The 14,069-nt window shown below is 39.6% G+C and overlaps 1 protein-coding gene across 1 annotated transcript in view; it reads left to right on the top strand.

Moving 5' to 3' along the window:
• Window positions 1-10,259, top strand: part of LOC107753952 (H(+)/Cl(-) exchange transporter 5-like) — a 22,344-nt gene extending 12,085 nt beyond the window's left edge. Inside the window, exons 9-13 of the mRNA XM_016570239.1 lie at window positions 1,596-2,159; window positions 3,339-3,525; window positions 3,818-4,216; window positions 5,859-6,075; window positions 7,033-10,259. Of these exons, the coding sequence (XP_016425725.1) occupies window positions 1,596-2,159; window positions 3,339-3,525; window positions 3,818-4,216; window positions 5,859-6,075; window positions 7,033-7,123 (1,458 nt within the window). The 3' untranslated portion in view covers window positions 7,124-10,259. The remainder of the gene's footprint in view (window positions 1-1,595; window positions 2,160-3,338; window positions 3,526-3,817; window positions 4,217-5,858; window positions 6,076-7,032) is intronic.
• Window positions 10,260-14,069: the final 3,810 nt, after the last annotated feature.

Raw genomic sequence — 14,069 nt, 5'->3', positions numbered from 1 at the left:
TCCTAAAAATGACTTGTAAACTCAATCATGTGCAGCTAATCACCTTCTCAGTGGCACACAAAGCCATTTAACTTTCAACTGTGATCAGCTGTGGTCATTTTGATTAGCTCAGCATGAAAAGAGTTTTCCTGGAGCATTTTAGTCCTTGGTTCTACCAGTCCTTGGTAGTGCAACTGAAGCAAACAAGCACCTATAGGTGGCAAGGCACTGTCAAAAGATCTCCGGGATAAAGTTGTGGACCGGCACAAGTCAGGAGATGAATACAAAAAAACATTCAAAGGCTTTATCAATGCCTAGAAGCACGGTGAAGTCTATTATTAAGAATTGGAAGGTATGTGGTACAACACAGACCGTCCCTGCATCAGGATGTCGTTCCAAACTGGATGAAAGAGCCAGGAGGAAACTGGTCAGAGAGGCTATCCAAATAACAGCATTCCTACAGTAAAGCATGGAGGGGGTAATGTCCTGTTATGGGGGTGTTTCTCTGCAGCAGGGACTAGAGCACTTGTCAGGATAGAAGGAAAAATGGATGGGGCAAATGGGATGGGAAAATCTGCTACCCTCTGCCAGAAAGCCGTCAATGGGAAGAAGGTTTACCTTCCAACATGGCAATGACCCAAAGCACACAGCAAAACTGACCACACAGTGGTTGAAGGAGAAAAAGGTGAATGTCCTTGCATGGTGTAGTAAGATCCCAGACTTGAACCCCATTGAAAATCTGTGGAATGACTTGAAGACTGCAGTACACAAACGGTCACCATCAACTGCTCAAGTTAAATGAACTTGAGCAGTTCTGCAAAGAAGTGTGGGGAAATATTGCAAAGACTAGATGTGGAAAGTTAGTAGACGCATATCCCAACAGACTAAAGGCTGTAATTAAAGCAAAAGGTGGTTCAACAAAATACTGACACAAAGTGGTGATCCTTTATCCTACTGATTCTGTTTGTTTTTTTGTTGCTGTTATATTTTTTCACTTGGATGTCATACGTTGCACTGAGTAAATACAGCTGGATAAAACAAAAGATTCACATATACATTACCATTTAAAAAGGTTTGGTGTTGGTAAGGAGTTTTTTAATGTTCTTAAAGTCTTTTTATGCTTACCAAGGCTGCATTTATTTAAAAAAAATACAGTAAAAACAATAATATTGTTTAATATTATTCTAATTAAAAGTAACTGTTTTCCATTTTAATATATTTTAAAATGTAGTTTTCAGCATCATTACTCCAGTCACCAGTGTCACACGATCATTCAGAAATCATTCTAATACACTGATTTGGTGCTCAAGAAAGTTTTATCACAGTTGAAAACAGTTGTGCTGCTTAATATGTTTGCAGAAACTGTGATCCATTTTTTTTCAGGATTCTTTGATGAATATAAAGTTCAGTAGGACAGCCTTATGCCCTCAATGTCACTTTTGATCCATTTAATGTGTCCTTTAATGAGTAAGTGTTAATTTTGTACTGACTTTTTACTGACCCCAAACCTTTTTAACAGTAGTGAATGCTGAATCATAAATAAACTGTGAAAACATCTGCTGAATGTTGTTTTAACATCTGACAGTGACCATATTTCTCATGCATTTCTATTTCAGGTCAGCTACTACTTCCCTCTGAAGACTCTGTGGCGTTCGTTCTTCGCTGCTCTGGTTGCAGCATTCACCCTTCGCTCCATTAATCCTTTCGGCAACAGCCGATTGGTCCTTTTCTACGTGGAGTTCCACACTCCCTGGCATCTTCTAGAACTCATACCTTTTGTGCTTCTGGGCATCTTCGGTGGCCTTTGGGGGGCTTTCTTTATTCATGCTAACATTGCTTGGTGCCGTCTCCGTAAGAACACCCGCCTTGGCCACTACCCTGTCATTGAGGTTCTGGTGGTCACCCTGCTCACAGCGTTGCTGGCGTTCCCAATCGAGTACACTCGGATGAGCAGCAGCGAACTGATCTCTGAGCTGTTTAATGACTGTGGTCTGCTGGACTCATCGAAACTCTGCGACTACACCGGCAACAGTGGAAGCACATCTGGAAGTGTTAATGCCACTGCCGCTAATGGTCTGGGGGCTCGGCTGGCAGGGCCAAAGCTCTATACAGCTATGTGGCAGCTAGCTCTTGCACTGGTCTTTAAGATGTTCATCACTGTGGCTACATTTGGCATGAAGGTAACAGACCTAGATGCATTTTTGAAGGCAAAACAGAATATCGGGGCAGTTCTGAGAATAAAACCACAAAATGAGTTAATATAATGGTTTATATAATAACTCCACAAATTTACCATGGTACAATATAATTCTGGAAAATTTTTTGTTTCATGGCTTTGTCATGTGACAACAAAATGGGTTTCCCAAATGTTGGTTTGGTGGGCTTTTTTAACTTAGAAACTGAGCAATTATTATGCCCATTTCAGCCTTTTTAATGAGGGAAAAATAATATGAAATTGATATATATATATATATATATATATATGTGTGTGTGTGTGTGTTTTAATCTAATATTTCTATTTTATTTATCTAATATTTCTATTTTAATTTATTTCAGCTTTATTGCAATTAATGAAAGCGATTATAGTTAATAACTTCTCAATTTTATTAACAATACCTACACTGATATATTCCTCTACATGTATTCCAAATATATTTGGACCTAACAATTACATTATTATTATTATTATTATTAGTTACTTTTCTTTGGTTTCATCGTCTGAGACGTATGAAGGGTATCTATTTATTATTAATATGAGGTACCAGAGGTCGGCATCATACGAAAGGCAAAATTTGGGTATTGATTCAATCCAGTCACGATAAAACCTTCAAAATGTCTTGAAGTTGTCAAAAGTGCTGAATGCATATCGAATAGAATATACTTTATTGTCCTATTTCTGGGAAATCCATCTTGGACAACCATGGCATGGCCAGTACATAGCATTAGACTCACATAGCACAGTACATAACACACAATAAATTACTCCTAACCAAAATATATTAAAAAGCTACAGTATACCAGTATGGCATCTAATTTTTGCAATTCTCTATTGTCTTAAAACAGATACCTCATACATCTCCTGTCTAAGTCGTTTCACTTCCCAACCTATTATTTTTTTAAATAGTATGTACAAGTTGACAAGTTTTGGTTTTGATTGGACAGTCTGGTTTCCATCCCATGCTGCAATACCATATCTTATCAAACTCTCCAAAACAGACTGATAAAACAGAAATAAAATCTTCTGATTTATCCCAAATACTTTAAACCTTCACAAAAAATATAACCTCTTTGTGAAAATATCAAGTAAGCTCTGCCATCTTTATCTATTAATTCGGTTTTGCTCCTTGTTCTCTCTCCAGGTGCCATCTGGTTTATTCATCCCTAGTATGGCGGTGGGGGCCATAGCAGGCAGACTTCTTGGAGTGGGCATGGAGCAGCTAGCCGTACACAACCACGAACGGGACATTTTCAGAGGCTGGTGCTCTCCAGGGGCAGACTGCATCACGCCGGGCCTGTACGCCATGGTGGGCGCAGCAGCCTGTCTGGGTGAGGGGTGATTCAGCTGCATCTCTGCGAAAATCTACTGAACATTCATTTTCCAGATGATTTATTTTTCACTTCGCAACCAAATTGCCCTACGCAGTCTTCCATGCAGAAGCATTTAATGGTGGATTTCAGGAATGTAGCCTGACCTTGCTTAGTCGCATTTTTAATGAACTATTTCCTTCATACATTCTAATAATTTGCATTAGACTGTTAAATCAATACATCTAGCTATAATCTTGCCGCATTGTCAAATTAGCAAGCAAGCATTTTTTTTTTCTCATTTGTACTCTAGGTGGTGTGACCCGTATGACCGTCTCTCTGGTGGTCATTATGTTTGAGCTGACAGGAGGTTTAGAGTACATTGTGCCCCTCATGGCTGCTGCCATGACCAGCAAATGGGTCGCTGATGCTCTGAGTCGCGAGAGCATCTACGAGGCCCACATCCGCCTCAATGGTTACCCTTTCCTGGAGGCCAAAGAAGAATTCCGCCACAAGACTCTTGCCACGGATGTAATGCGGCCGCGGCGGAGCGACCCACCGCTGTCTGTGCTGACGCAGAGCGGAATGACTGTAGAGGAGGTGGAGAGACTCATCGCAGATACCACCTACAGCGGCTTTCCTGTGGTTATCTCACAGCTGTCTCAGAGATTGGTGGGCTTTGTGTTGAGGAGGGATCTGTTCATATCCTTAGGTGAGTGTCTTTTTATTGGTCGCTTCACATATTTACGCTATTTACAGGGTTTTCTAAGTCAAAGAAAACAAAGTGTGTGTGTGGCAATACGTATATATACGAGCCGAGGGCTGTCCGGAAAGTATCCAGCCATGTAATATGAAAAATACGAGATGAGAGATGTAATGGGATGCTTTTCCAAAAGCTAAATACACCTTTGAAAGGGAAGAGAGTTCAGACCGTCGATGAGATTCAGGAAAGTAAGACGAGGCAGCTGATGGCGTTTATAACAAAGGATTTTGCAGTCTGTTTTGAACAGTGGAAGAGACGCTAGGAGAATTGTGTGAGGTCCCAAGGCGCCTACTTTGAAGGGGACCGACATAGATATGTATAGGTAGATTCCTCATTAGCGACTGTTTCTATGGGCCGCTATACGCAAGTCGTCCACCATATTGGAATGTCACCGCCGGTTCGTGAACACTCGAGAGCAAGTTGCCGGTGCATCTTCACTGTAACTGTAGTTGTACGCATGAACAATATATATATTCCGTAGACTTCAGAAGATGCTTTTGCCAAACTAACACAATACAACAAGACTAAGCCGTTAGCTAACAAGGCGTTAAAAAGGTACTTTAGTTTAAAAACCTGTAATTTTTGAGTTAATAGAATTTAAAAACACAAACCAACACAATTTTACCTGTGAAAGTTTATCCAGTTTCTTCAGGAATTTAAATTTAGGTGGTTTTTACAACCAGATGCTGCGCAATGTTGTTGCAACTTGAAACCCGTTGATTTTTATTGAGTGATGACATATTGACCAAGATGGCGGATGCGTCTACGTGCTTGGAGCGGTCAAATGAGGAATCTACCTATACATGTATATGTATCTATGGGGGCAATGTTTCTTGTATCTTGTATCTTCTTCGATAAATGTCGCTATTTTTCATATTCCATGGCTGGATACTTTCATACATATATATATATATATATATATAATACACACACAAACACACACACACTTCCATTCAAAAGGTTAGGGTCAGTTATTTGAAAGAAACTAATATTTTCATCAGTGTTTAAAACTGTTGTGCTGCTTAATATTTTTGAGGAAACAGTGCTGCAGTATCTTTTAGGGTATGATTAAAAAAAAAAACAGAATAAAATAAACAATTTTTTACAATATTTCTATGTTGTATATTGCTTTCTGTTAAAAGTTGCTTCATCATTTCTTCATGTCATCAAGTTGCCATCATGACATCAGTAGGAGTCTAAACCAGCCAACTGACTAAAGCAACCGACCACAGACTGAAAGCTGTTTTTTTTTCTTTCTTCTTGCTACTAAATGTCTCTCAAACCAAACCCTTGATTATCAGTCGAAGAGTTGATACCGCAGAGATTTTGTCAGCCTGGCGCCTTGTAAGTGCAACTTTGTTTCCTGGATGACTGATTCAAAACCGGTGTGCCCTGAATCCAAGACATTTTAGAGCGGTCAGCCAATCAGATTGGAAGCAGTTCCTGCCAGTTTTGTGTGCAATATGATGGTTTCTGAATGGTCCATGGGCTGCCACAGGAGTTTGGCTAATTAACCCTTGTTGTAATTGATGGATTAGTGTTGAGTTTATCCAGCTAATATCCCTGTGTTTTTTCCACTCAATCATCTTAGAAAATGCACGGCGGCATCAGGATGGTGTGGTCAGCGTGTCTGCTGTCCTGTTCACTGAATGTGAATCGCCCGCGTCACCCGGCGCTCCTCCTGCAGTCAAACTGCGCAGCATCTTGGACCTCAGCCCCTTTACGGTCACTGTGCACACGCCCATGGAAATCGTGGTGGACATCTTCCGCAAGCTTGGCCTGCGGCAGTGCCTCGTCATTCAGAACGGGTGAGTCTGTCGACATGGATGATTTGTATAACTGTGTGGTCTCTTTAAAGCAGTAGATGAGATACAAGTGTAGCAGATATTGGTTTTCTCCCATGAGAAGCAGAATTTTTTTTTTGCGATCTCAAGCTAGATTCGACTGGGCCAAGGAGAAATAAACAGCATTTTAGTGATCATGTCTCATTTATAGCTGTATGAACGCAGGTCTGACTGAAAGATTTTAATCTCACTTCTAAAGTTACATGTTCGCTCTGTTTCAAAACCTAGTGATCTACCAAGCATTAAAGGCAACATGTGGTAGCACTATGTAACCTTCTAAGATACAGATTTGGACAAAATATGAGACAGCTTCACAATCAAATAGGGCAACCCTAGAATAGCTTGCAAAAAGTGTGATTTTTAGAACTGGAAATTGTGGAAATGTATAAAATCTTGTACATTTTTAATAATGAATACAACTTTTATAGTAATGTCAAGTGTAGTTGTATTTTAGTATTATTATTCTATATTTCTATAGTCCTAGTTTCTGTAAAAAAAAAATTGTTTCCACACATGTCCTTTCTCATAAGAGTGCTCTCTATTATATTTGCTCAAAACAGCTGAAGCTGATTCTTGCTGGAGTTGTTTTTGCCTTTTAAAGTGTGTTTTAATCCGGTCCCAATGTTGAGTGGATCAATGTGGCTGTTTGTCTTTCTCAATCCCTGTGATCCACCCTTCAAGTCTATCTAGGACAATAAAAGTAAATGAAATAATATAAAAAGAGAGAAGACTGGAAACGCACACACTTCGAACATGTGGCCTTGAATCTTTATGCAAACATAGTCTCTCTCATGCGTATGCTAACTAGGAACATCTGCTCAATAATTGTCTGTTTGATTTGTGTGTCTTGACAGATCAATGATCTGTATTAATTACAAACAAGAATCCTTTTTCTCCCTCTCTTTTCTGTCGCTCATTCAGGCGTTTGCTGGGAATCATCACTAAAAAGGACATTCTTAAACACATGGCGCAGATGGCCAACAGAGACCCGGAATCAATCCTCTTCAACTGAAGACTCTCAAGACTGAACGGACAGGATAAACTCACTCCTACACACACACACACACACACACACACACAGACAGACAGACAGACAGACAGACAGAGAATCATCCTGCGATGATGATGATGACAGTGGTAGGACTGTGTGTGTCACTGAGGTACTGCTATTATAGAGTGGTCTGAGAGTGGACTAAGGCAGCTTTTTGCAGCTCCAGAACTGGACATGTTCAGACAGGAGCTGTTTAGCCTGTCCGGAGGCTACAGAGACAGTAATGTGAAAAATGCTGTCTTCTCGCACCTCATATAAGACCTGATCTGAATTGTTGCCATCAGGACTTGCTGCATGTGGCCCAAATGCTTTTCCTGCCTGCACGTATATTTAAATTTGGGGATCGACGACGACTTTTTGTGTTCTTTATTCGTTTATGGTGCTTTACTCTACTAAAAGTAGCTTGAACTAGCTTTACATGGTTGCTAGTCTCAGGCTGGTCTGGGTTGTTGGTTTTGGGGAGTTTTGGGTATTTATCAGGCTGGGAGACCAACTGACTGAGACCAGCCATCAAAGAGTAGCTTAAGCTATTTTTTAGCAGGATTTCCATCCCCGGAGTGACGTTTGACCTCGAGAGGAACTTCAGAAGGGTGAGAACATTCCCGAGATGATCTGGGGAACGTGCGTTAAGGGTGTCTTGTCTGAACCTGCGTGTGTCGAGCGATCCCTGTGGGAAGATGTGCCGCCTTTTGTAGAAGTGCGGTGAGATTTGGTGTATCATGTTGAGAAGTCATACAGACGCACTTACTTTTTCTCATTTATGCATACTAGCAAAACGCCGTCAGTAGTGCCGTTCCTCTATTTCTCACTCTAAAGACTTTGAGAAGGAAGTTTTGAAGATAACATGCCACTCTTGAAGTGTTTATATATGACTTCAACCGGACAGAAGCCAATGTTGATTTTTATTGTGAAAGGTGCCTTTAAGGAATGGTTCATCCAAAAATTCTGTCATTTACTCATCCTTTTGACGTTCCAAACCTGTATGATTCTCTTTTCTTCTGTGAAACCTAAAATAAGGCATTTTGTGAGAGAGTCTTAGTGGGTTTTTTTGTCGATTACAGTGAAAACCAATAGTAACTAAACCTGTTTGGTTACCAACATTCTTCACAATCTGTTCTTTTGTGTTCTGCAGAAGAATAAAAAGTCTATACAGTTTTGGAACAACGCAAGGGTGAGAAAACCGATGACAGAATGTTCTTTTTGGTATGAAATATGCCTTCAATAGTTATGTTGAAGTGCCCTGGTTCTCCCTCTGTCTTTCTGCCATTACAACAAGCTATTTGGTCTTAGCAGTGGCATATGATTTCCAAAAAGTTTGTAGTGGCTACTAAACAACCGATTTCCACTCAGCTTCCCAAATGAACCAAGCTGCCGTTCCCGCGTGGCACCACCAGGCGGCACTATCTCACAGACTGTTCATTCTGGACATTGTGTGCCATCTGATTGATTCTTGGCCCGGTTCACTTGCTGGGTGTGTTGCAGCATTCTCTCATGTCATTACAATTGGGACTCCTTACATTTCCCCTGACATCTTTATGCTCATATTGGGCACCTGGGCCCCTCCATTCCTTCATCCATCACCCTCACTATCTTTCTCATGTAACCACGCTGTCATCCTCAGACAACCTCAGCGAAGCATCTCCAGGCAACTCCCTTGTTTGTCCGTGAGGACCCAATCATGACATAACAAGATCCTCCCTGTAATGAAAGGGCTAAACTAGTACTGTAGTCCCCTTCCTTGGCATACTTGCTTGACTTTTTGTCTCTACGCATTTTAAAACCTCCACCCTCCAGTCCAGTGCATGTTTCCCCCCCCTGCATTGGCATTTGGGTTGTTTATGACCTATTAAAGGCATTTGATTCTTTTCATGCCTGTTCTAAACGCTCTCTTTCCCTACTCGCTGTAATTCCCGGGAGTTGGATTAGGGGCAGGGAGGTGGTGGAGGGCTATTGTTCCCATTCGCTCCTGCTCGTCTGGGCTCCCAGTCGCCAGGATGTCCCCCGACCGCTTCCCTCAAGCACCGTCACGCAGCCCCGACCGCCTTCCACTCTTAGAAAGACCATTTCTGGTCCAGTCTTTAAACAACGGGCAATTCTGAACTGTTATAATAGAGCGGTGGAAAAAAATAAATTCTTGCGCTGTGATTATTGAAAGAAAAGGTGTGTGTGTATGTGTGTGAGTATTTGTGTGGGGGGCCGTAGGCGTGTTGGAAGGAGAGATTACGCTTTTCTCTTTTGCCCTCCTAGGAAAAATATGGGAGGAGGGAGAGGAGAAAAGGTTAATTAAACAGTGTTCACTGATCAGTGGAAGGGATCGTTTCACAAAGGTCCCCTCTGTGTCACACGGGGGGTTATTGGAGAGACTTGGCACGAAGGACTTCCACTCATTCCTGCAATCCGGGTGGGTGCTGAGCCTCTTTGCGCTGTAACCCAACACTCGATTGGTGCAGAAGGAACCAGGCCAGGACCAGGACCAGATGAAATATTGTAATGTAAAACAGGACACGCCACAGACCTCCTATGTTCTTATCTACAGAACGTAGGCTTCAACTAACTTTTCAACTCCGGAAGCAGCACGTAAACCGCTGTTTAGTTGGCGTCTACTTGCCTTTTTCTATGCAAACAGTCAGGTTAGGGCCGAGGACAAATGCTAAACCTGAGTAAACTGCTTTTACAGGTGTCAATGAGCATGTATATCCAAAGAAACCTGTTTTTTTTGTTCTTGCCAAAAAGACGATACGGTTATTACCAAATTGCTTGGAAGGAAATTTTTTTCCAAAGCACTCATCGGAGATGAAGAATGTGTCCATTTTATTGATAAGAGATGTTAACTTTAATAGGTATTTATTTGCAGAGAAATGTTTTCTATTACAGTATTTGTACATGTCTGTGATTATATCATATTGTCAAATGAACTTTTGTCCATTTGAATAAATCTGAATGATGCATTCCATGCAGACTGCATTCATCTGGAGGTCAAAAGTGTTTGTTTTAGATATATAAAGAATGGCTTGTGGCTTCAAGTTTTTGGTTTACCTTGCATAATCAAAGACCCAGGACATGATGAAAATTCCAGAAATATGAGCATTTTTATTCCCTAGAATCCCAAATTACTCTGGTGGCTGTAGAAACAGACCCACGCTGGTTCGTGTTAAATGTGGTATTTGAAGGAAATTGCTGAGGGTCTCTTAAAACACCACAGGATTGTGGGGTGAGTCTCATGTGATATTGCTTCAGAACTCTGACTTTCTCACACCTTTTGAAGGCCAATGTTTTAATAGCTATTCTTTTGTAACTTTATTATCAGGAATATTGTCTTTTGAAAAAGCACAAATGCTTCTTAAAGTAGCAACAATGTGAAATGATCTGTCTAGGGCGTGTTTTTGCTTGTTTTCTTAAATTGTTCACAGATGACTTCGAGAATAATTTTACACGGATCTTTGAACAAAACACACCCTTCGAATTCTTCAGTTCAGGTTCATTTTGCTTGTAGCGTTTGTTAAAACAAGCACTGCTATTATGTACTTAACAGTTCTAAACTTCTAACCTCAAGTAATAAACTTCAGCACATTACTTATCCTGCGCCATTAATGCTTTGAGATGGGTAACGTATGGTTTCTGCATCAGAGTAGAAGAAATAAAAAGGTAATTGCAACTTTATATCTAACAATTTAGGCCTTATTCGTATCTCACAATCTGATACTATATCTTGAAATGTGAGATAACTGCAACTGTGACTTAAAGGGATAGTTCACCCAAAAATTTTAATTGTCATTAATTACTCTCCCTCATGTTGTTCCAAACCCGTAAGACCTTCGTTCATCTTCGGAACACAAATTAAGATATTTTTGTTGGAATCTGACAGCTCTCTGACGCTCCCATAGACAGCAAGGGTCCTTACACGATCAAGGTCCAGAAATGTAGCAAGGACATCTGTAAAATAATTCATGTGACATCAGGGGTTCAACCATAATTTTATGAAGCTATGAGAGTACTTTTTTGAGGCGCAAAAGAAAAAAAAACCCGACCCCCGATTCAACAATTCGTCTCCTCCGCGTCACCTTAGCGCCATTTTGGAGAGTATTCACTGAACGTAAATTGCGTATGCTGTTTTGTCAACTGTGTCACACGGATACGCTGTTTACGTCGTTTACGCTTTGATTTGAACGAAAACAACGTATCCGTGTGACGCAGCTGACACAGAACAACATACGCTGTTTGCGTTCAGTGGATACTCTCCAAAATGGCGCTAGGGGGACGCAGAGGAGACAAATTGTTGAATAAAGTCGTTATTTTTGTTCTTTAGCGCTCAAAGTATTCTCGTAGCTTCATAAAATTACGGTTGTACCCCTGATATCACATTAATTATTTTACAGATGTCCTTGCTACATTTCTGGACCTTGATCGTGTAAGGTCCCTTGCTGTCTATGGGAGGGTCAAGAGAGCTGTCAGATTCCAACAAAAATATCTTAATTTGTGTTCCGAAGATGAACAGAGGTCTTATGGGTTTAGAATGACATGAGGGTGAGTAATTAAAGACATAATTTTCATTTTTGGGTGAACTAACTCTTTAACATCTTACATTTGTACCTATATATCACATAATTTATTTTAAACTTCATCTCTTATTTTATTTGATCTTATTTTAACTTTTTATCTAAGAATAGTTGTTGTTGTGTTTTTTTTTTTTTTGTTACTCTGAGGCACAACCAGGCTTAACAAAAACTATATAAAATTGTTACATTAATTGAAATACAAATTTAAAATAAAATTTTAGTATAAGTACTAAAATTACAAAACTGAAAAAATAAATAAAATACAATGCAAATGAAATAAATCAAAATGACAGCAAATTACAATATTACAAAAACGCAAATTAACAAAATAAACACAAAAAAACAATTCAAAATAAGAATAAATACTATAATAGTACATAAATAATACTAAAAACACACTTTCCCATAGAAGCTATCCTCTCACACACACAAAAAGTTATTTTGGCTTGGGACAGTAATCACCTACCTAGTAACCACCTAGAACTATTTAGTAACCACATGGCAACCACTCAGAACATCTTGGCAACCATATAACAACACCATGGCATTGAGCAAACACCTGTGTAAATCGCTGTTTATTGGGGTAAATGCCTATGCAATTACACCTACACTCTACCAAAATGTTTTGCAAAAAAGTGTGTGATTGTTTTTAGAAAATGTCAAAATCTAGTTTGGTAATGTCTGAGTGATCACGAACTGGCTTAATTTCTGTGTCTCAGACAGGAGAGGAGATGGATATGGGACTGAGGGATGATTGCAGAGCTTCATTGTCTCTCAGGAAGGAGATGATCCAGCTCCAGCCCCGCCACCGCTCTCCTCGTGCCAACTGTCCCATTTGTTTATTTGTGTTTACTCTTTCTAAGCCCTGCACAAATAAATGAGATAAGTGAATCCTGTGTGTGCGCGCTGAGATGTTTCGATTCGGACAGCATCTGCATGCGATTCCTGTGACATTCCGGAGTTTTCTGGTGGATTCTGGGAATTGGGGAGGACAAGGTTGGGTTTGTGAATAGGAATGCTTGGTGGTCTTAATGAATGGCAGAAAGGCTTTAACGATGACACATATGAGTGACGGATTGCTTGGGAGCGCTGGCAAGGGGAATGTGTAATGAAGTGTTTCAGTTGTTGCGAGTGAGGGTATATTTGTGCAGGCGGGAACAAGGGCAGTCTGGGTGCTCAGGGTGTGTGTGTGGCCACATCTAATAGTGAATAGACTGGTGTGTGTGGTCAACGCTGATTTAGTCAAATGGTGTGTAAGTGTGTGTGGCCTTGTGAGTGTGCTTTGTTTTGTTTTTTTTGATGGTGAGACATCGGGACCCTAAGCAGAAGTGAGAATGATGGTGACTCATAGCTGGTTGTCTAGAAGACTTATGAGAACCGAGAGCTGGGGAGTGATCCTAATCTTGGATCTGAGTGTGTACACTTATGTGGGTTTTCATCTGACAAAATATCCCTTTAGGGAAGGGTGAATATGCTTTGTAAGCATAATGGTGAATATGCTTTGTAAGCATCCCAATGGTGAATATGCTTTGTAAGCATATTGCGTGGCATTGTATTTTAAGAGCTTCGTTTATCTTGGCCATAGTGCAAAGAAAAATTGTGAAATATTGTAAAATGACAGAAGACTTGGGCAACTGGTTGAAATGGTCAATTGCTAAAGCGGTTTGTTAATTGAACAACCTAACACCCATTCAGTTAGTGGAGATACAAATATAATTTGCATCCTACTTGCGTGATTTTTAGCAAATTAGTTATTACTACATGGTGAGCATTATGTAATATTCTTGAGACATGCTGATAAGGTTTGTAATGTGATCCCCAACTTTTCATGTCCTGCTCATACGTAAAATATATAAATTATTATTTATTTGTTTTTGGGATTATTTTTAATAATTGTTTGTTTTTTGAGAATTTAATACACACATACATACATACATGCATACATACATACATATATATATATATACACATTATTATTATTATTATTATAATACATATATTTGGAAAGAAGTCTCTTAAACTCACTAAGAACACGTATAACAAAAATAAATAAAAATTGTTCTATTTTAATACATTTTAACATGTAATTTATTCTCGTGATGCCAAAACTGAATTTTCATTACTCGTCTTCAGTGTTGCATGATTCTTCATAAATCATTGGCGCTCAAGAAATGATATCATCAATTATCATATGAGCATTATCATCAATATTGAAAACATTTATTCGAAATATATTTTGTAACATTATAAATATCTTTACTTATGATCGTTTAAATGCATCCTTACTCAAGTATTAAAAAGTAACAAATTAAATTTCTTAAAATCAAAATCTGTAATACGTGTGTGTGTGT

Source organism: Sinocyclocheilus rhinocerous, unplaced genomic scaffold (assembly GCF_001515625.1).
Source record: "Sinocyclocheilus rhinocerous isolate Xijiao unplaced genomic scaffold, SAMN03320098_v1.1 scaffold831, whole genome shotgun sequence".
In the NCBI taxonomy this organism is placed as follows: domain Eukaryota; kingdom Metazoa; phylum Chordata; class Actinopteri; order Cypriniformes; family Cyprinidae; genus Sinocyclocheilus; species Sinocyclocheilus rhinocerous.
Note: the sequence above shows the minus strand (reverse complement) of the source record. Positions and strands in the feature narration are given on the sequence as shown.